This window comes from Callithrix jacchus, chromosome 21 (assembly GCF_049354715.1).
Source record: "Callithrix jacchus isolate 240 chromosome 21, calJac240_pri, whole genome shotgun sequence".
Taxonomy (NCBI): Eukaryota; Metazoa; Chordata; class Mammalia; order Primates; family Cebidae; genus Callithrix; species Callithrix jacchus.
Window position 1 is genome coordinate 42,922,176 of NC_133522.1, and position 21,524 is coordinate 42,943,699.

At 45.1% G+C, this 21,524-nt stretch overlaps 1 protein-coding gene across 7 annotated transcripts in view; it reads right to left on the bottom strand.

The window, feature by feature from the left end:
• Positions 1-21,524, bottom strand: part of HLCS (holocarboxylase synthetase) — a 222,840-nt gene that overhangs the window by 158,699 nt on the left and 42,617 nt on the right. For all 7 annotated transcript variants that reach the window (XR_013530618.1, XR_013530619.1, XM_008986655.6 and 4 more), the window contains 3 exons: positions 16,073-16,235; positions 13,370-14,316; positions 7,380-7,562 (listed from right to left, as the gene is read on the bottom strand). Coding sequence is in view for 5 of the 7 variants with exons in the window: in XM_078358637.1 (XP_078214763.1) it covers positions 7,380-7,562; positions 13,370-14,316; positions 16,073-16,235 (1,293 nt within the window). In the remaining 2 variants the exon portion in view is untranslated. The remainder of the gene's footprint in view (positions 1-7,379; positions 7,563-13,369; positions 14,317-16,072; positions 16,236-21,524) is intronic.

Consider the following 21,524-nt stretch of genomic DNA (forward strand, 5'->3'; position numbering starts at 1 on the left):
ATATCTATACATTTCAGATTCAGAACTAGGATTAAAAGTAGGAGAAGGGGAGGATTCCACATCAAATACTATGCTAAAAAATGACAGGCAAAGATTTTTTTTAAAGTGGAGAATTCTAATTAACTCATTAGAAAACTACATGAAGCTGGGCTCAGTGGCTCACGTCTGTAATTGCCTCACTTTGGGAAGCTGAGGCGGATGGATCACCTGAGGTCAGCAGTTTGAGACCAGCCTGGCTAACGTGGTGAAACCCTGTCTCTACTAAAAATACAAAAATTAGCCAGGCGTGGTGGTGGACACTTGTAATCCCAGCTACTTGGGAGGCTGAGGCAGGAGAATTGCTTGAACCCAGGAGGCAGAGGTTGCATGAGCTGAGATCGCACCACTGAACTCCAGCCTGGGCAACAAGAGCAAGACACTGTCTCAGAAAAAGAACCAAAACAAAAAGTAATGAGCCTCTTCACTGCCCTGTAAGCCAGCTTCCTCTCCTGGGGGCAAGGACTCCTTCCCTGCCCTGCCCTACTTATCAGGGTCACTGTGAGACCCAAATGAGATAGCGACACAGGTAAACGCTTGGTTAACTAGAACACACGCCACAAAGATGAGGAATTATCCCTTGTTTTCCAGAAACATCCGCAGCAAGGGCTTGTACTTAGTAGGCATACAGATATTTGCTACACGAAGGGGCCAGTTGAAGGAGAAACAACTTTGTGATATGACTTAGTCTCAGTTTCTTCAGAAAGCAAGCAATGTCTGAAAAGCAGCCCCCATTTCAGTATGTTCATGCATATTGAATCATCATGTTGCACACCTTAAACATACACAATAAAAAAATGCAACATAAAGGACTTCCCGGGGTAGAAGAGTCTGTACCCATTTTTTGATATGTTTACAAATATCTAAACTATCCTCACCAACAAAACTTGCTTTTTTTTGGGGGGGGGGCAAGTTTCGCAATAAAAATTCAGGGTTAAATCAAAATGAAATGTCATAACTAGTTTTTGCTTTGAAGTACGTGTTATCCATTCTGGCCAGGCATGGTGACTCACACCTGTAATCCCAACACTTTGGGAGGCTGAGACAGGTGGATCATGAGGTCAGGAGTTCAAGATCAGCCTGACCAACATGGCAAAACCCTACTAAACTCTACTAAAAATACAAAAAATTAGTCAGAAGTGGTGGCAGGTGCCTGTAATCCCAGCTACTCGGGAGGCTGAGGCAGGAGAATCGCTTGAACCCAGGAGAGAGAGACTGCTCTGAGCCAAGATTGTGCCACCACACTCCAGTCTGGGCAACAGAACAAAACTCCATCTCAAAAAAAAAAGTACATATTATCCATTCCACAACTCCCTGCTACCAAAATCACCAACACAAATACCATGGTGATTTTGCCCCGTTATTTCAGTAACAAACTCAGTTGTCACTTCTTGTGACAGCTACATCTTGATCCCAAGGGTAAGGTAACTGGACATGGGACTCCTGCCAAGAGTACAACCAGCTTCTTTTTCTCAGAGCATTGACACACCATTAGCCACCGTTGGCCACGGTGAACACGCACAAGTTTCCCAAGCTTTTTCATACTGGAAAAAACCTCGTGCTCCCCAGATCCTGAGCAAACGTCCCAGGCTAGGGTAGCAATGCACAAGGTCTCCAGTTATGAGAGGCAAAGGTGCCAGCCTTCTTGGGGGTGGCACATCCCACCCTCTTCCACTTCCTCTGGCCTCACTGGGGGGATCAAAAGGGACCCGCTGGCGGGCAACTAACTCTGCAGGGGTGGAGGGTGGGGGCTGGCTCTGCCCCACACACAGGTCCAGGTCCTGGCCAGTCGCAACCCTTCAGCAGCCCCTCCCAGTGAGACGCCTTGAAGCGGGCCTCCTGTGCTCTCCCTTTCTGCCATTGCTCTGGCAGAGCTAAAAAGGAAAACAGATTCTCAATTGGGAAAGAATTACATTTTTTCTCTATTATTTTTTATCAAATTTGATAGAAAATAAAATCTATTAAAATGTTTCTATAAAACATAAAATAATTATGTTTTTTTCTGGTGTTCTGTGAGGGAAAGAATTGTGTTTCTTCTATAAAATCGGTGTCTCTCACAAACACTCACGTCTCGGCACGGTAAAGATGTAATGTGGCTCACTGCCCGTCCCCCGCTTGCGATGGGAAGATGTGGCAGACACCAGGTGATCCCACCCAGGACACCCAGCAGTCAGCCATGTGGTGTTTCTCACCCACCAACATCTGCAGAGAGGAAGCCATGGAGAGGCCCCCATATATGTGGTCTTGGAGAAACAGTTCAAAGGACTCTGCCAAGTAACTGGACCATCCCAGCAGGGGTGGGGCACCCAAATTATGAACTCACACCAGGGGTACCCTCCACCCACAGAAGCAAAGGGAGCACTTCAGCTCGGAGGCACCCGCACACCAACTCACAGCTCACAGTTAACCATGGGAGTCACGGCTGCCACAGGCCACGAACAAGAGTCACGGGTTTTACTATCAAAGAGAAACCTTTTTAAATAATATGACAAATACTAACATTAGCCAAAGTGTCAAGACCTATACGAGATTCCCCGCCTTTTAACATCCAAGTGTGACCATGTGTGAGATACCTTCAAAGTCCAATGACACACAGTCATTTGTTTTTTAGTTTTTAATAACTAATTTGGCTCATTATAAAAGCGATATATGATCATTATAGAAAACTTGGAAAATACAGAGAAAGTGTTAAAAGATTATTAAAATCACCCTTAAGCACTCCACTAGAAATATATCCAGTATATACCAGATTTCCTTTTCCTTCCAATCTTGTTTCCTTTTTTTTTTTTTTTTTTTTTTTGAGACAGGGTCTCATTCCGTTGCCCAGGCTGGAGTGCAGTGGCACAATCACAGCTCACTGTAGCCTCAACTCCCTGGCTCAGGTAATCCTCCTGCCTCAGCCTCCTGAGTTGCTGGGACTACAAGCATGCACTACCATGCCTGGCTAATTTTTGTATTTTTTGTAAAGAATACAAAATTTTTCCAGGTTTCCCAGGCTCGTTTTGAACTCCTGGGCTCGAGCGATCCACCGGCCTCCGCCTCTAAAAGCACTGGGATTATAGGCATGAGCCGCCGCACACAGGGTAGTCTTCTTTCTACGGAGATAGGTGTATGGCAAACGTGTGTTTGTTTTATGGTTTAACTTTTGTTCATTTTGTTGGGACCCAAATTTCAATCCTCCTTCTGCGAGGTTCCATGAACTGTGAAAGCCTTGGCGGGAGGAAGCCCAGCTCGGCCGCCCAGAGCCTGCGCCTCAGCCAAGTCCTGCTTCCTCCTGGTGTCGGGCACAGTGACGCTGATGAAGTCACACATGACGGGTTTTACAGTGGGAATCACACTCTACCGTGGTGTTTGGGACCGACGAAAGCCTCGGAGCACATCCTTCACAAATGTCAAGAGCCAAGTGTCATTGACGCGAGGGCTTTTTCTCCTCGGGTCTTGCTGGTGTCCTTTCCAGTCATATCACAGTAACAGACAAGCACATAAATCTTCTGTGCTATTCGTCATAAAGAGCAAGTGTCAAGGCAGCAAACTGTATAAACACAGCTGGCACACAGTAAAACTATTTAGATAACTGGTGGATTTATTTTGTTATTTCATATCCCATACTATAATAGTACCTAGGACATGGTAAATGTTGAATGCAAGACGAATATTATTAACTGGGACATTGAAATCATTTCTGCAGACCCAAAAGAAAGTGCCACCAATATAATAGAAAACTATAAAATTATACTATGTGAAACTGATACAGAGAGAAAAAAATTAAATCTCTGAAGAACAACTTTATAGTTCTAGGATTCTGTATGCCAGGCAGCCTAGCTCAGCAGCGACACCCTGTGGCGAGAGATCTTTGATTCCCAGCAACAGAGCCACAGGAAGCAGAAAGCGGGCCCAGGCATCCAATCCCTAAGGCAGGTGATGAGCTGAATGGACAGGGGGATTTAGCAGATGACTGGGTGCCAAGATTCTTCCATGAAACTTAATTCCATGGGGATGACAGAGATCTGTTAAGTAGGGATGCCGGAAAGAAACCCAAATGCAAAGTACAAACCCAATTCCACTCCCAGGCTCTGTGGTCCAGGTCTATAAACACTGACCCACAGCACAGTGACCGGATACAGGAGGAATTCAGCCTTCTCTGGAAAGACCAACTCAGTCGTGTAGATCCACGTTCAAATTCATTTGCATCATCCTTTAGATAACTTGTATTCCAAGAAAACATCAGATAGAACTGAATTCTGCCATTTCCTTCTTTAGCAGATTCAAGGTCATCTAAGCAGTTAATACAGAGGCCAGGCATGGTGGCTCACGCCTGTAATCCCAACACCTTGGGAAGACAAGCCAGGCACATTTTTGAGCTTAGGAGTTCAAGACCAGCCTGGGCAACATGGAGAAACCCCGTCTCTACAAAAAGTATTTAAAAATTAGCCAAGTGTGGCGATGCAAACCTGTAGTCCCAGATACTAGCAGGGGCTGAGGTGGGAGGATCTCATGAGCTTGGGAGGTTGAGGCTGCAGTGAGCCATAATTGCACCACTACACTCCAGCCGGGGCAACAGAGCAAGACCCTGCCTCAAAAACTAACAATAAACATTAATAAATGAGGGTATGTACAACATACACATAATCATTCCATTCCTTGGGCTCCCAAAGTAAAGCAGAACTCAGTCAGAAATAAGCAACTGAGACGAGAGTAGTCCACAGCACAGATACTCAAGAAAACCAGCAAGGCCAAGTGGAGGGCCCGCAGTGGGAAGTGAACGTTTCTGAAAATAATTCTTTTCTGAAGTTATTATGTAATAAGGGGCTTAGTAGGGAGTGATCGTGTATGTGTATACAGAGCAAAATATTTGCTCTAATCATGTTCAAGCATTTCATTCCCAAGGTTTGTGAAAAGGGAAATCAGTACTCCCGCAACTGATCAATCAATAGGTGAAAATGTATCACCTCCCACTGCCCCAGGCTGTTTAAAAAAACTGAAAGAACAAAAATGTGAAGTGTCTGTTGTGTGCTTGAATATAATTGGACACATGATACAAAGCCCCAACTTGGGTATTCAGGTCATACTCATCCTAAATACACCAGAAATGCCAAGAATTCCAAACTTCTGCCCACAGGTGAATAACCTGGGGCGGGGCTGCTCTTTCCTATCCACTGCTCTGTCCAAGAGTCTGGAGGTCAAGTCCAAAGACCAGCATGATCAGAACTCCCAGAAAGGGCAGGGCCAGGCCACCTCACTCCCTGACTTCCCCGGCTGGGAGCCTCTGAGCAGGCACTCGCTAAGGTAGCCAGCCCCAGCACTCCACGCCCAGGAAAAGAGGGACAGCGAAGGTCTAGGGGAGTGGGACACCAGTCACACTTCCCAACATGGCCCTGCCCCACTCCTCCAAGGTGGGTTGCCCATAACACTTGAAGCCCTGAGGGCTGGTTTTATTTTGATTTTTTTTTTATAAGTCACAAGTCAGAGGTGACACTTCCTTCTATTAATGCAACACATAAAAACAGAGATACTCCACTCTCTCGGGATGCTCTGAGCTCCTGGGACAGAGAGGCAAACAAAAGGCACACCATTAATTCCAAAGAGCATCCATCAAACCAGTGCAAACTGGCTAAAGACTGGATGAAAGTATAATAAAAGAAAGTTTCTTAAATAGAAAAAAAAAAATTGGGCTGTGCACAGTGGCTAACGCCTGTAATTCCAGCACTTTGGGAGCCCAAGGCAGGCAGATCACCTGAGGTCGGGAGTTCAAGACCAGCCTGACCAACATGGAGAAACCGTGTCTCTACCAAAAATACAAAATTAGCCAGGTGTGGTGGCACATGCCTGTAATCGGGAGGATGAGGCAGGAGAATCACTTGAACCCAGGAGGCAGAGGTTGCAGTGAGCCGAGATTGCACCATTGCACTCCAGTCTGGGCGACAAGAGCAAAACTCCATCTCAAAAAAAAAATCATTCATTACTATATTATTCATTTTTAAATTAAAAACATACCTGTAGTCTTTTAAAACAAGGTAACAGGCACTTGTTAGACACATTATACACATTTAACTCATTCAACCCCAACAACGTAGTAATTGCACTATCGTCTAAATAATACAATTTATGCAGAACTTTCACATATATGATTTCATCTAGTCCTCAAATAACCCTATAAGATGTTCCAATCCCAAATGCTCTCAGATTTTCTGTCTGTCTTCTCCAAGTGAGCCCATCATCCCGAGATAGCTCATAGCTCTGCCATCCTCCAAAAACTAAGGGACACAGTGTAACACAAAGGAAATTGCCTCCTTTTTAAAAAATGCTGGGGTGAGAGGTAAAATTTGTTCTGTTCAAGAGAAAGCAGCTAAGTTTGGTGTTTTTTTGTTTTTTTTGAGATGGAGTCTCGCTCTATTGTACAGCCTGGAGAGCAGTGGGGCGATCTAGGCTCACCACAACCTCCGCCTCCCAGATTCAAGCAGTTCTCTCCCTCAGCCTCCCAAGTAGCTGGGATTGCAGGCATCTAACACCACATCCGGCTAATTTTTATATTTTCAGTAGAGATGGGGTTTCTCCATGTTGGCCAAGCTGGTCTTGAACTCCTGACCTCGTGATCCACCCACCTTGGCCTCCCAGTTTGATGTTTAAAGTCATCAAGACTATTGAGTGTTTGCAGAAACTACATGGTTATGTTATTAAACTCACAAATTTGTCTGTTCAGAGAAGACAACAGAGATAGACAAAATAATTTGTCACAATGACTGCGAAACTGACAGCATGGCCAAGCCAGGGGGATTAGCAAGAACACACACCTGGGGAATCTGGCGACCTGCCCAAAACCAGGTATCAATCACAGGCAGCAGGTGCAAGCACCGGCCGAGAAAAGTCCCGAACACATTCCCAGCTCCATGGGCATTTTCTTGTTAGACACGACTCACAGAGTGAACTGAAACTCGGAGCGCAGCTGCCACAAGATGGCAGACATGAGCACAAATGTGACTGTTCCGAAGATTGGCTGACAGCTGCCCAAATCAAAACAAATGTTTTCAATCCCAAATGAATAAAATGACGGTTTCTAAATATACTCCTGACACAGGGACCCGCCTCCACCTAACGTGGAAAGGGCCGCACCTGCGGACTTCACACCTTTCTAAGCTCTACTAGTCGTCCCTCCCTCACACGTAATGCTCCCCCACAAAATGAATACTTGCACATCTTGAAGATGATTTTCAAACCCAAAGTCAAAACGGAAATGAAAAATCAAAATCAAAACCAACCAAAATAAAACAATGAAAGGCAACTGGTCGCCACTGTGAAGGGGGCCCCATTGCGGTGCGCTCCGCCCAGCTGAGCCTACAACTCACCTCCGCGGCTGACAGCAAGTAAAGAGGCGTTAAGGCAGGAACCTGTTTCATGTCACAGCTGAGGCCGAGGGTCGTCAGGATCTCTCTAAGGACTTCGTACCTTCTAAAATTGCTTGACTTGAGCAAGTTAAAATCTTCTGGAGTTTGCACGATGTCAGAGCTGGGAGGTAGTTCTAAGTGCACCTGAAGGGAAAGACAACACTTTGTAAACTGGGGGCAGTCACAGGCAGTAAGAAAAACAGTTTTTGGGTTTTTTTTTTTTTTCTTTTTAAATTTAGAGATAGGATCTCATTATGTTGCCCAGGCTGGTCTTAAACTGCTGGGCTCAAACGATCCTCCCGCCTCAGCCTCCCAAAGTGCTGGGATTACAGACAGGTATGAGCCACGATGCCTGACAAAAAAATTTCTTTACCAGTTTTCTTCTCCAAGTGAGCCCATCACACCCAGAGAGCTCATACCTTTGCTCTCCTCTCAAAGTTAAGGGACACAGTATAATCCAAAAGAGAAAACCTGAACATGAATTTTTCTAATTATCAATAGCATATAAACTCTGAAGCTGCATATCTGGAAAGTCATGGCCAACAAGAAAATGATTCCAAAAAGCCTGTTAAAATTGTGATTGGCTGGCTGGGTGCAGTGGCTCACGCCTGTAATCCCAGCACTTTGGGAGGCCAAGGCAGGCAGATCACCTGAGGTCAGGAGTTTGAGACCAGCCTGACCAACATGGAGAAACCCGTCTCTACTAAAAATACAGAAATTAGCTGGGTATGGTGGTGCATGCCTGTAATTCCAGCTACTCGGGAGGCTGAGGCAGGAGAATTGCTTGAATCTAGGAAGGGGAGGTTGCAGTGAGCTGAGATCGTGCCACTGCACTCCAGCCTGAGCAACAAGAGTGAAACTCCATCTCAAAAAAAAAAAAAAAATTCATGGTTGTCAGGCTGAGAGGCCATGGTGGAAATGACCCTGGACAGTCTCTCTCTCCAGGTACTGATGTTCCACACTCATCAGCCATGTGGCCCTCTGCAAGTTACTGAACTTGGTTAAAGGAACAAAATATCTAGAAAGACAATTGTGCTGAAAACGTAATTGCAAGTGAGTTCAAGGAGGCAAATGAGTCATGCTGGAAACTTCCATTTGACCTATTAGCCATAACTGGAAAATAAAACCGGGGAAGAGAGCAGCCTTATTCATCATTTTAAGGGAGTTTGCAAGAGGCTGGGCTCATACCTGTAATCCCAACACTTTGGGAGGCAGAGGTGGGAGGATTGCTTAAGCCTAGGAGTTTCAGACCAGCCTGGGCAACATAGTGAGTCCCTCTCTCTACAAAAAATATAAAAATTAGCCAGGGATGGGTGGTGTGCCTGTAGTCCCAACTACTTGGGAGGCTGAGCTGGGAAGATCCCTTGAACCCAGGAGGTTCAGGCTGCAGTGAGCTATGATCGTGCCAGTACACTCCAGCCAGGGCAACAGAGTGTGACCCTCTCAAAAAAAAAAAATAGAGAGAGAGAGAGAGAGAGAGAGTTTGCAGGAACTCAAATACAGCAGGTCCTTGAATAATGTTGTTTCACTCAAAGTCATTTAGTTATGAAGTTGATACGGGGGAAAAAAAATCACTTCCCCCACCGGGGCCACAGTCTGTGTGGGTCTGCACATTCTCCCCGTGTCTCCTCGGGTTTTCTCCAGGTCCTCCGTTTTCCTCCCACATCCCCAAGCTGTGCACATCAGTGCATGGCCGTGTCTGCATGGTCCCGGGCTGAGAAGTGTGGGTGCGGGTGTGAGTGTGCCCTCCCATCCCGGCCAGGGCTGGCTCCCCACCAGTGCCCTGAGCTTCCAGGATGAGCTCCAGCCGCCCGGCCGCCCACCAGGCTGACCTGAAATAATTAGGGAAATAATTATCTTATGTTTTTATTCATCTTTCTTAAATGTACGTACAACTCATATTTATTTCAATGTTTCAGTGTTTGGGCCTGTATTTAGAAGTTTGCTGATGTCTCTGGAACAGAAATATGCCATGGGAACTGACTTCTTGTTTGTATCAATTAGCCTACGCTAACACTGGCTTCGTCATATGTCATTTCGCTTAAGTGTGCCATTTCCAAGAACCTCTCAACAACTTTAAGCAAGGACTTACTGAGGAAGAAGGAGTAAGATTTCTTGGACACCAGAAAGGCCTTTCCTGCCACCCTCCTTCCCCTGAGTGAATTTTAAGTCTTGGAACTTCACCTCGTGACTTTAGGCTTTGTTGTCTAGTTAAAATTAAAATTAAAATGTCTCCACCTATCAACAGTCTCTGTCGTGGTATGAAGGAACTTACTGGAACCTCTAGCTGCCCTGAGATCAGACTTTAAATGAGCATTGGAGCCCAGAGGTTGCCAGAACACTAAGTACCCAGAAAAGCAAACTGAGCTCCTTTGCCTTATTTTGTTTTGGCTTTGCCGACTGTATGCAAAGCTTCTAGCCTGATATTATAGAAGTATTATGAAAATAGAAAAGCATAGTGCCAGCTTTCAGGCCACTTAAAATCTCTCAATTCCCACCCATGACTTAACCAAGCCAAATATATCAACCAAATGTTAAACGTTAAGGCCTGGCTGGGTGTGGTGGCTCTCGCCTATAATCTCAGCACTTTGGCAGTCCGAAGCAGGAGGATCACTTGAGGCCAGCAGTCGGAGACATGGCCAACATGGCGAAACCTCATTGCCACAAAAAATACAAAAATTAGCCAGGTGTGGTGGCACATGTCTGCAATCCCAGCTACTTGAGAGGCTGAGGCACAAGAATCACTTGAACCTGGGAGGCAGAGGCTGCAATGAGCTGAGATTGTGCCAGTGCACTCCAGCCTGGGTGACAGAGTGGGATTCTGGCTCAAAAAAGAAAAGTTGAGTCTAATCAGAAAAGGTCTGCAGGACACTGCCCAACATGGTCCCCAAACCACCAGCTGGTCAGCTGCAGGCTGGCTGCTTCCCCCAAGACTGAGGACGCCGATCGGGGCAACAGGTCAGGTGTGCCTGTTCTCTAGATAGCCCTGGAGATGGGGAGAGGCAGAAAAGCCAAACCCTCTAAGGAATCGTATCCTACTCAGTTGCTTCTACCCTAAATGTGCACCTCTCCTCTCCGGTGGACAAAGCCATGCCAATGTAGACAAAGAGCACAGCGGCAAGACCTATTTAATTCACGTGAGCACATGGCTGTCTCAGAGATGAACCCTTACGGGTGGCAGAAATGAAGTAAGTCAAGTTCCTTTCCCACCAGAGCCGACGGGATGAGAGAGGTACACGACTGAATGCATCTGGGCTCACTGAGCAGGGCTACACAGAGTATCCGAGGCGCACACATCGTGAATTGTATGAACTCATTTTCATATAAGAAAGATGCCAGGATGGGAAACTGGATGAGCTACAAGTGGGCCGAGGTCCAGGAGACCAGGAGGAAGACAGCCGCTGAAAGCCCAAGGACTGCTTTGCTTCACTGTCTTACGGTTTCAAGATGTAGGCGCTTCTACCATGGAAACAGGAAAAGAGGCCACCTCCGGTTCTATGCTCCCAATGAGCAGGGAGACGTGGCACGCCAGTGTGTGGGTGGTAGATCTGGGCTCCTCATCCACAGAGGTACTGTACTAGAGTCTCATCCTCTGGGTGTAATCCTGTGACCATAATGACAGGTCTATTTCTGTAACTTGGCTTCTTCTAAAAGTTAAGACTTTTTAGTTGGACCAAAGACCAGAACTAAAAAAAAAAAGTCTCCAGGCACAAATAGGGAGAGAGAGTGGTACTGGTGGCACCTAGTGGGCAGAGACCAGGAATGTTATTCCGCAAACTGAAATGCACGAGACTGCCCCTCGCCATGAAGAATTCTCTGACCCAAAATGTCAGTACTGCCATGTTTGAGAAACTCTGCCATAATAGCCGACCCACTGCGACCATGGGCTAAGCCAAACAAAACAAAATCTTTCAAAATCCACTTTAGAGATTTTCTGTGGACAACTTCAGGGCAAACTCCTGGTCCGGTTGACGCTCAAATGTCAGCATTAATCCACAGCCTTAAGTTTTCCCTGCAAACCTGATCAGCACACAGCGAGCATACAAACCTTTCCTCCCTTTCTTTACTATTATGAATGGCAAAGGCATCAAATCTGCAGCTTACTTGGCTGTGACACCACTGCCTGGGGTGCAGCTGTGTTCTGCCCTTGAAGTTCTTTACCTCCTCTTACTGGGTTACATCATCACTAGATTTATTACAAAGACGAAGGCTATGAAATTGAACAGGGTAAGCGGAAACTAACCAGCCTGTGATAATATTTATTTTTTAATCTCAGTAAGGTATCACAGAGACACAGCCCTGTGGAGAAAAGAGTGACCCTGTCACACAGAAGACTGGAAGTCATTTAAAATCAAAACTGGCATTCTAATCCTCTGAGTCTGATTTGTGAAGCTGCATCATATTGCCTTTTTTTCTAGGGCAATGGACTGCAGTATCGAATTTTATGACAGTAACGGGGTCAATTTAAATGGTGCAGCAAGCAGATTTGCCATGTAACTCGGAGAAATGGATCGCAGCAGTGCCAAATCAATTTTCTAGTACACGTCTGTGCTCAGGGGTGGTAAAATTTGCTCTTCAAAACTGAAATATGGCTCTAGGAAGTCAGGTTTTTAAGTGGATTTTCTGAGAATACGCAGTTACTATAGTTACCATATATGCAGATAAAAAGACAAGAGGAACTTTTATTAGGCCTCCAAAAGCTAATTCATGCGGCCTGCAGCCCTACAGGAAACCTGCCTGGGCTGTACACATTCACCTGTCCTAACATCCTAATTCCTCAATTTTAAGCATCTCTGCTTGAGTATTATCTTAAGAACAAGTGAATCGGTTTTAGAAATGTAAAGAAACAAATATATACTCCCTGGAAAAATGTGTGGCCAGAAAAATCAAGAGACTTTGCTTCCAGGAGAACTGGAAAAAGTCAAAGCATTACAAAAATGAAAACAAAACCAAAAAGTAAACAATTCCCTAACTCAATAAAAAGGTCCCTATAATAAAACAAAGTCTATTATTACACTTACCTTGGGAACTCTCCTGGACAAAATATCTACGTCTGCTTAGTTCTCATTAGAGCATCAAATCCTTAAAGACAAGTGAACGTTCATCTAACTCAAATGAAAACCTTTTCCCCTGAGCATTAAAAGATTTGGAGTAAATAATAAAGAATTCTGAAATAGTCTATTAGCAGTTTCCTTTCCTCCTCTTTCCATTTTTTCCCTATGTATTATTATGCCACAAATCTAAGTAGCTTCAATATTCTTTTTTTTTTTTTTTTGAGATGGAGTCTCGCTCTGTTGCCCAGGCTGGAGTACAGTGGCGCAGTCTCGGCTCACTGCAACCTCCATCTCCCGAGTTCAAGCAATCCTCCTGCCTCAGCCTCCTGAGTAGCTGGGATCAATATTCTCTCGTCTGAAGATTTTCTTCAGCACTTGGAAGAGTGACAAAACCTAAGAGAGGAATTGGGAACCTGAAGATGTTTTAGCATAAACTACCTTGCCAATCAACTGTAGTGTTTCATCGTGGTGGTCACTGACATCTAGAATCATGACCCTGATGGTATTAACTTCCTATGTTAAATAAAGGCTCAATTCTATTAACCAAGGGGTACTCTGAGGCAAGAAAGCAGACTGACGTAGTTAAGAAAGATCATTACTAGTAAAGAACCAAACAAGAATTTTCTGACTAAGCCTCAGTTAACCAGCAAGCTCATTTACCCCTGACACCCACCCTGCTCCTTCCTCACAAGTCTTTTGGTTAATCAGGGTATTCAAGAAAGCCCCGAACTAAACTAAACCTGCTCACTATCAGCAAAAGCTCCCAGCCAACAGTCAAAAACAGCCTGCAGCACACAAAGTCCTGAAACTTTGAAGCACGTAGCTTTAAAAGGCATATTCCCTCTCAAAGATACCACAGATACCCAAAGATCACCAAATCCACGCTGCCCTGAGTACCTGGCAAAGAACAGCTTCTCCCCCATGAGTTCCAAAGGGCATGTGCACAATCATCCTGTCCTTGTCCTCGTTCTCCAGGTGGCCCTGGAGCCCGCCAGGGCTGAGCCGCTCTCCGGGGCCTTCCTGGTACCTGCAGCCACTGCTCAAGACGCTGAGCTTCACCTCACTCTGGTCAGCCTTGGAGAAAACTAAGTTCTGAACCGTCTTCCGCAGCACACCCTTGCTTGTCACCTGAAAGCCACCAAAGGTGAAGGACGAAGACAGGCCCAGCACCTTCCCTCCCTGAGACAGATAGGCCATGAACTTCTGGTATAGGACTTCGGGAATGGACTCCCTGGTAGCAATGACCAATAGCAGACAGTTGTCCGTCCACGGGTCTTTGAGGGCACTTTCCTCCAGCAGGTGGTAGAGAATGTAACTGTCAACGTCCACACAGTCGGCCAGCACGGACTGGACCTCCTGGAAGCGGCCGAGGGCTTCCTGGGAGTCGGAGCCCACATAGAGGAGGATGTTGGGTGCCTTTCCCGTGAGGTTGACTCTCCTCCCCTCTCTTTCAGGGCCAGTCTCATCAGCAACACTCTCCAAACTGCTGCTATAATCATAGGGAAGATCTGGAATGTTCTCTGCAGATGCAAACTTGACTGACTCAATGGTGCTGTTCTCAAGTTCCAGACACTCATGGCAACTGGACAGATGGAGGTGATAATGCTCAACGAGGCCCCCTCCCCTGTCACTATCCCCAGCAGGTTCACTCCCAGAGGCACTGCCTCTCCTCTGTTTGGACTCTTCACCAAGAGCCTTCTGGTCATCTCTACCAACGTGCTCCATACTGTCCTGCTCAGACTTAGTCTCGAGAGAAGATTCAGGCTTCGGTTCTAGGATCTGGGCTTGCTTGTTTGAGGCCTGATCCGTCACTTCCTTCAGGGTGGAGTCCTGCAAGCGCACCGCTAAGGAAGGAACAGGAGAGAGAGAGAATTAGCAGCACTTCTTGTGTGACACACAGCTCATCTCAAGAATCTCATCACCCGCTCTGCATTCTGGGACTTACATTTCAGGACAGCCACTGGCACGGCTCCCTCCTGCATTGCCCCTCAACCTGGGGACATCCTTTGGAAACACTAATTGTTCCTGCCTAAAGACCCCAAGTGAAATCAGCAGTTTGCCCAACATCTCTTACACCTATCGGAGAACCTAAGAGCCTCTTACTGAATGGTGAAGAAACTGAGATTCAGAGAGGTGCCTTTGCCTCCTCACTTACAGATTCTATTTCTTGGGTGTTGTTCTCCTTTATGATAATGAAACTGAGCAATAAAAAGGACACATATCTAGAGTCTACCCCGCTATGCCCCAGTGAAATGTCAGTCTCAGAACATGTCATAGGATCAGTGGGAGAAGACTCTTCCCAGTATCTTGTCTCGGGACTGGAACATAAGTTGACCATCACTGATTCCAAAATGTTTATTGAGCACTTACTGTGTGTCAGACATGGTATTAGAGACATGTACGAGGTGATTCTGGATATTAAGGGATTTACCTAAACTTCCAGAGCTGATAAGGGACATTTATTTGCCCATGAGACGAAAGAAGACATTTATAGACATAAAAAGCCTGTTTTTAAGTCTAATCAAGGAAGAAGAGTTTGCATGTTTCCTGAAAAGCAATTTGTCCCCAAAAATTGTGGTAGACAAATTGTAAGTGAAAAGCTGCTTGGTTTAGCACTTCACAGTAATCTAGCTATGCCTCCCACGCAATCCAAACTAGAGTCTAGACACCAGTTATTCTGTATTAAACTGTATGACATAAATATCAGATGGGTTCTGAATATGAATGCCTCATGAGCAATGCAGTTATGAAACATTCTTGTTTAAGAAATTTAGTAGGCCGCGCGTGGTGGCTCATGCCTGTGATCCCAGCACTTTGGGAAGCCAAGGAGGGCTGGTCACCCAAGGTCAGGAGTTTGAGATCAGCCTGACCAACATGGAGAAACCACATCTCTACTAAAAAAACAAAATTAGCCAGGTATGGTGGCACATGCCTGTAATCCCAGTTACTCAGGAGGCTGAAGCAGGAGAATTGCTTGAACTCAGGAGGCAGAGGTTGCAGTGAGCTGATATTACACCATTGTACTCCAGCCTGGGTAACAAGAGCAAAACTCCGTCTCAAAATAAAAGAAATTTAATAAGCACAAAAATGTACCCCCCCCAAAAAAATATACACCTGACACGTGCATGAATTGTATATTGTCAGAGTAAAATCAAACGTATTGACTGAATTAAACTGAAACTAAGCATAGCCCTTATGTCATACCAGTAACAGTACTCAGCAGTCCTTAAGCTAATAACCTAGAGTGTCCCACTAGGATAAAATCTTTTCTTATTTTATTTCTTTGAGACAAAGTCTCACTTTGTCACCCAGACTGGAATGCAGTGGTGTGATCATGGCTCACTGTAGCCTCAACCTTCCTGCTCAAGTGATTCTCCCACCTTAGCCTCCCAAGTAGCTGGGATCTCAGGTATGCACCACCACACCCAGTCGATTTTTTTTTTTTTTTGCTTTTTTTGGAGATGGGGGTCGATGTTGCCCAGGCTGGTCTCAAACTCCTGGGCTCCAAGTGATCCTCTTGTCTTGGCCTTTCAAAGTGCTGGGGTTATAGGCATCAGCCACTATGCATGGCCAATAAAAACATTTTCTAAAGTTACTTACACACAATCTTTTGGGGTACCAGACCGTTATCCATCTGGAGTCTATCTTCCATGAACGCCACCCCCAGCTTGCTGAAGTTGTCCACACTTGCTTCCGCAATTAACCGATAAGGATCCCCAGGTCTGCAAGCTAATGGCAAGCAACAGTCGGACCACTTGACAATCTGAGAAAAAGCAGAAGAGGGAGGAGGTAGGAAAAGACAGGTTGAGATTTTTCTTCTCTAAAATAACCAGATACTTTATTTTCCCCTTGAGGCTCTTACCACTAAATTACAGTCACTAATAACAAATGACTAGATATTGCATTTTATTAATAGCAGAGGTGTTCTGAATCAAATATGCTCATCTCTACCTGACAACAGTGCTTATAAAACACTAAATACAACTCTCATTTAAAAGTACTGGTCTCCACTTTTTTAAGGAACTAAAAAGTAAAGGGACATTCCCCAGACACCGGAAAAACATCGTGTATAGCTCTTTAAAAGCAGAGAAGAGAGAACGAGAAGTCCACAATACCCAAGGACTTTAAATGTAACCTGTGGACCCACTTTTCTCAATTTGTGATCCAAGACCAGGTGCAACAGACCTCCCAGGGAGCTCATCAGACCTTCAGAGTCCCAAGCACAACTCCCTCCCTACCTGCTGCACTGGACTCTGAAATTGAAGTCCAGGAATCAGAATGTTAAAACCTGCTTCCCCTGTAGTTCCTGCACTCAAGGAACTGTGAGAACAATCCAAAAAGACTCTCCAGTGCCCGCCTGTAAGGAAGTTCACGTTCCCACCACAAGAGGGACAGGGAAAAACAGAGCAGGCAAACACCCCGCTAAGGCTTCCAGTTCTTACTACAGAAGACGTGGGACCGGGACCCCGAACACCCATGCTCTCTCTGAGGGTTCCCATGGAGAAGAGAACCTACGAGGTGAAGAGCCCGGCACTGTAGTCAGGGGTCTGAGCCCAAGTCAAAGGCAACTAATCATCACTCTCTGTCCTCGGGCAAGCTTCTGACCCTCACAGCGTCCTCATTTGTAAAATGAGAATACTGGCAATATTAATATTAATAAATATAATTTAAAGCTTGGTTGTGTAAATGAGATTAGAGTATACCTAATGCCCCCTGTAAAAGCTTATATCTGCCAGAATAAAGTGCTCAATGACTGGAAGCTGCTTCTATTAGCTATCACAAATGTGGCTTTAAAAGCAGCAGTGAGCAGGGCGGTCTTTTTCTAAGATGCCGTGAATGAGTCCTCTACTTCCTAAAGATATCTTCTCAGGGACACACTACCCAATGTCATAATTATAGATAAATAATTTTGAATTCCATTTTTATTTATTTGTATGTATTTATTGAGATGAATACTCGCTATATCACCCAGGCTGGTCTCAAACTCCTGGCCTTGAGCAGTTTCTCCACCTCAGCCTCCAGAGTAGCTGGGACGACAGGCTCAGGCCACCACACTTGGCTTGAATTCCATTTTATATGATGGTGGGCTAGGGTTCAGAACACCTCCTAAAAACCATTTTTAAAATGCTGGATAAAAAAATGAATAAAGTCCTACCTTAAAAGTCTAGAACTTTTAAGTCTAGGTAATAGTGAAGTTCCAGGCCAAGTGCTGGGATAAATCCTGAACCTTCCAGAGCCAAAGGGATTCCTCCTGCAAGACAAGCCACTTCTGCCCCCAGGGTCCTTGCTCATCCAGGCAACTTGGCCTCCAAAAGTCAATGTCCAACTGGCGTAAGCACAGACACATAGTGATATGGTTTGGCTGTGTCCCCACCCAAATCTCATCTGGAATTGTAATCCCCATGTGTCAAGGGAGGGACCTGGTGGGAGGTGACTGGATCATGGGGGCAGTTTCCCCCATGCTGTTCTCGTGACAGTGAATGAGTTCTCATGAGATCTGACACTTTTAAAGTGTTTGGGCTGGGTGCAATGGTTCATGCCTGTAATCCAAGCACTTTGGGAGGCCAAGGCAGGCAAACCATCTGAAATCAGGAGTTTATGACTAGCCTGGGCAACATGGTGAAACACAATCTCTACTAACAATACAAAAATTAGCCAGGCATGCTGATAGATGCCTGTAATCCCAGCTACTCAGGAGGCTGAGGCAGGAGAATTGCTTGAACCCAGGAGGTGGAGGGTGTAGTGAGCCAAGATCGTGCCACTACACTCCAGTCTGGGTGACAGAGCAAGATTCTGTCTCAATCAATCAATCAATCAAGTGGTAGTTTCTTCTGTCTCTTGCCTGCCACCATGTAAGACATGCCTTTGCCTTCCACCAGGACTGTAAGTTTCCTGAGGCTTCTCCAGCCATGAAGAACTGTGAATCAATTAAACCTCTTTCCTTTATAAGTTATCAGTCTTGAGCAGTTCCTAATAGCAGTGTGAAAAGAGACTAACACATATAGACTAACAGAGAAGAACTGAGAGTATAGAAATAAACACACATTCATGGACAACTGGTCCATGAATTTGGGAAAGGGTGCCAAGACAATTCAATAAGGAAATAATAGTCTTTTCAACAAATGGTACTGGTACAACTAGATAACCACGTGCGAAAAGAATGAAGATAGGCTGGGCACGGTGGCTCATGCCTGCAATCCCAGCACTTCAGGAGGCCACAGCAGGCAGATTGCCCGAGGTCAGGAGTTCGAGACCAGCCTGGCCAATGTAGTAAAACCCCATCTCTACTAAAAATACAAGAAATTAGCTGGGCGTGGTGGCAGGCACCTGTAGTTCTAGCTACTCAGGAGGCTGAGGCAGGAGAATCACTTGAACCCGAAGTGGAAGTTGTAGTGAGCCAACATTGCACCACCGCACTCCAGCCTGGGTGATAGAGCAAGACTCCGTATCAAAAAAAAAAAAAAAAGAATGAAGATAAACCTTTTCCTCACACCATGCAGACCATGTATAAAAATTAACTCAAACTGGATCAAATACCTCATTATAAGAGCTAAAACTATAAAATTCAGAAAAAAAAAACATAGGCATAAATTGTCATGACTTTTGATCAATCAATGGTTTCTTAGATAAGACACCAAAAGTACAAGCAGCAAAAGAAGAAACAGAGAAATTGGACTTCATCAAATTTTTTTCTGCTTCAAAAGATATCAAGAAAATGAAAAGACAACACAGAAAACAGAAGAAAATATTGGCAAATCATATAAGAACCATATAAGAACTAGGCTAATATCCAGAATCTACAAAGAACTAAAACAGATTTACAAGAAAAAAAAAACCCATTCAAAAGCGGGTGAAGGATACGAACAGATGCTTTACAAAAAAAGATATCAATGAGACCAAGAAACATGAAAAAATGCTCATCATCACTGGGCATTAGAGAAATGCAAATCAAAACCACATTGAGATACCACCTCACACCACTTAGAATGGCGATCATTAAAATATCTGGAGACAACAGATGCTGGAGAGGATGTGGAGAAATAGGAACACTTTTACACTGCTGGTGGGAGTATAAACTAGTTCAACCATGTGGAAGACAGCGCCTCAAGGACCTAGAAATAGAAATTCCATTTGACCCAGCAATCCCATTACTGGGTATATACCCAAAGGATTATAAATCGTTCTATTATGAAGACACATGCAAACGTATGTTCATTGCGGCATCGTTTACAATAGCAAAGACCTGGAACCAATCCAAATGCCCATCGATGATAGACTGGACAAGGAAAATGTGGCACATATACACCATGGAATACTATGTAGCCATAAAAAAGATGAGTTTGTGTCCTTTGTAAGGATATGGATGAATCTGGAAACCATCATTCTCAGCAAACTGACACAAGAACAGAAAACCAAACACCATATGATATCGCTCATAGGCAGGTGTTGAACAATGAGAACACGTGGACACAGGGAGGGCAGCATCCTACACTGTGGTCAGTTGAGGGGGGCTAGGGGAGGGACAGATGGGTGGGGAGGATGGGGAGGGATAATGAGGGGAGAAATACCAGATATAGGTGATGGGGGGATGAAGGCAGCAAACCACCTTGCCATGTATGTATCTATGCAACAATCCTGCATGATCTGCACATGTACCCCGGAACCTAAGTTACAATTAAAAAAAAAAAGAACTAGTACAAGTCAACAATAAAAAGACAATCCAATTTAAAAATGGGCAAAGGATGTAAACAGACATTTCTCCAAAGAATATATACAAACGCCCAATAAGCACATGAAACACTGCCCAGCATCATCAGTCACTAAGGAAATGTGTATCAAAACCACAGTGAGACACAACGTCATATCCACCAGGATGGCTGCAATCAAAACAGATGGACAATAAAAATACCGATGAGGACGAGGAAAAACTGGAACTCTAATACATTACTGGTAGAAATTAAAGTGCTGCAGCTGCTTTGGAAGAGTTTGGGAGTTCCTCACAAAGTTAAACATAGGCCAGGCATGGGATCACGCCTGTAATCCCAGCACTTTGGGAGGCAGAGGCAGGTGGATCACCTGAGGTCAGGAGTTCGAGACCAGCCTGACCAACATGGTGAAACCCCATCTCTACTAAAAATACAAAAAATTAGCCAGGTGTGGTGGTGCATGCCTGTAATCCCAGCTACTCAGGAGGCTGAGCCAGAAGAATCGCTTGAACCTGGGAGGCAGAGGTTGCAGTGAGCCAAGATCATGCCACCATACTCCAGCTTGGGTGACAGAGGGAGACTCTGCCTCAAAACAAACAAACAAACAAACAAACAAACAAACTACATCGAGAAACAACTGGCAGATCTGAACTTGTTCAATAAGAACCCATACCCAAAACCCAGCATTCAGAAAGACATGGTTTCCACAACGGAAAGATCCAGAAGTACTGTAGGTTTGGTTCAAAAACCATGGAGCAAAACTCAAGAAGGCAAATACAAGCATATTTGGCAAAAACAAGAAGCTCAACAACAACAAATATCTGAGAATGAGGCCAGGTGCAATGGCTCACTCCTGTAATCCCAGCACTTTGGGAGGCCGAGGCAGGAGGATCATTTGAGCCCAGGAATTCAAGACCAGCCTGGACAACATGGCAAAACCCTGTTTCTACAAAAAAACTATAAATATTAGCCAGGTGTGGGCACGCGTGTCTATAGTCCCAGCTACTTGGGAGGCTGAGGTAGGAGAATCACTTGAGCCTGGGAAGTTGAGGCTGCAGTGAGCCGTGATCATGCCACTGCTCTCCAGCCTGAATGACAGAGTGAGACCCTGTATAAAAAAAAATAATCTGAAGGAGGCGTCAAGCCCAATCCTTCTCAGGGAAATATGGACACACTACCCACATCCCTGAATGATACCCATCCTAGAGTTCAAACAGATCACCAGGCACCCTCATTCCAATTCCACTTATGCCCCAGTGGCAGGGACCCTATAGACCACTCCATGGCCCCAAAATAGTCCATTTTGGCTGCTGCCAAGATCTGAGCATATACTGCTTCTATTCCAC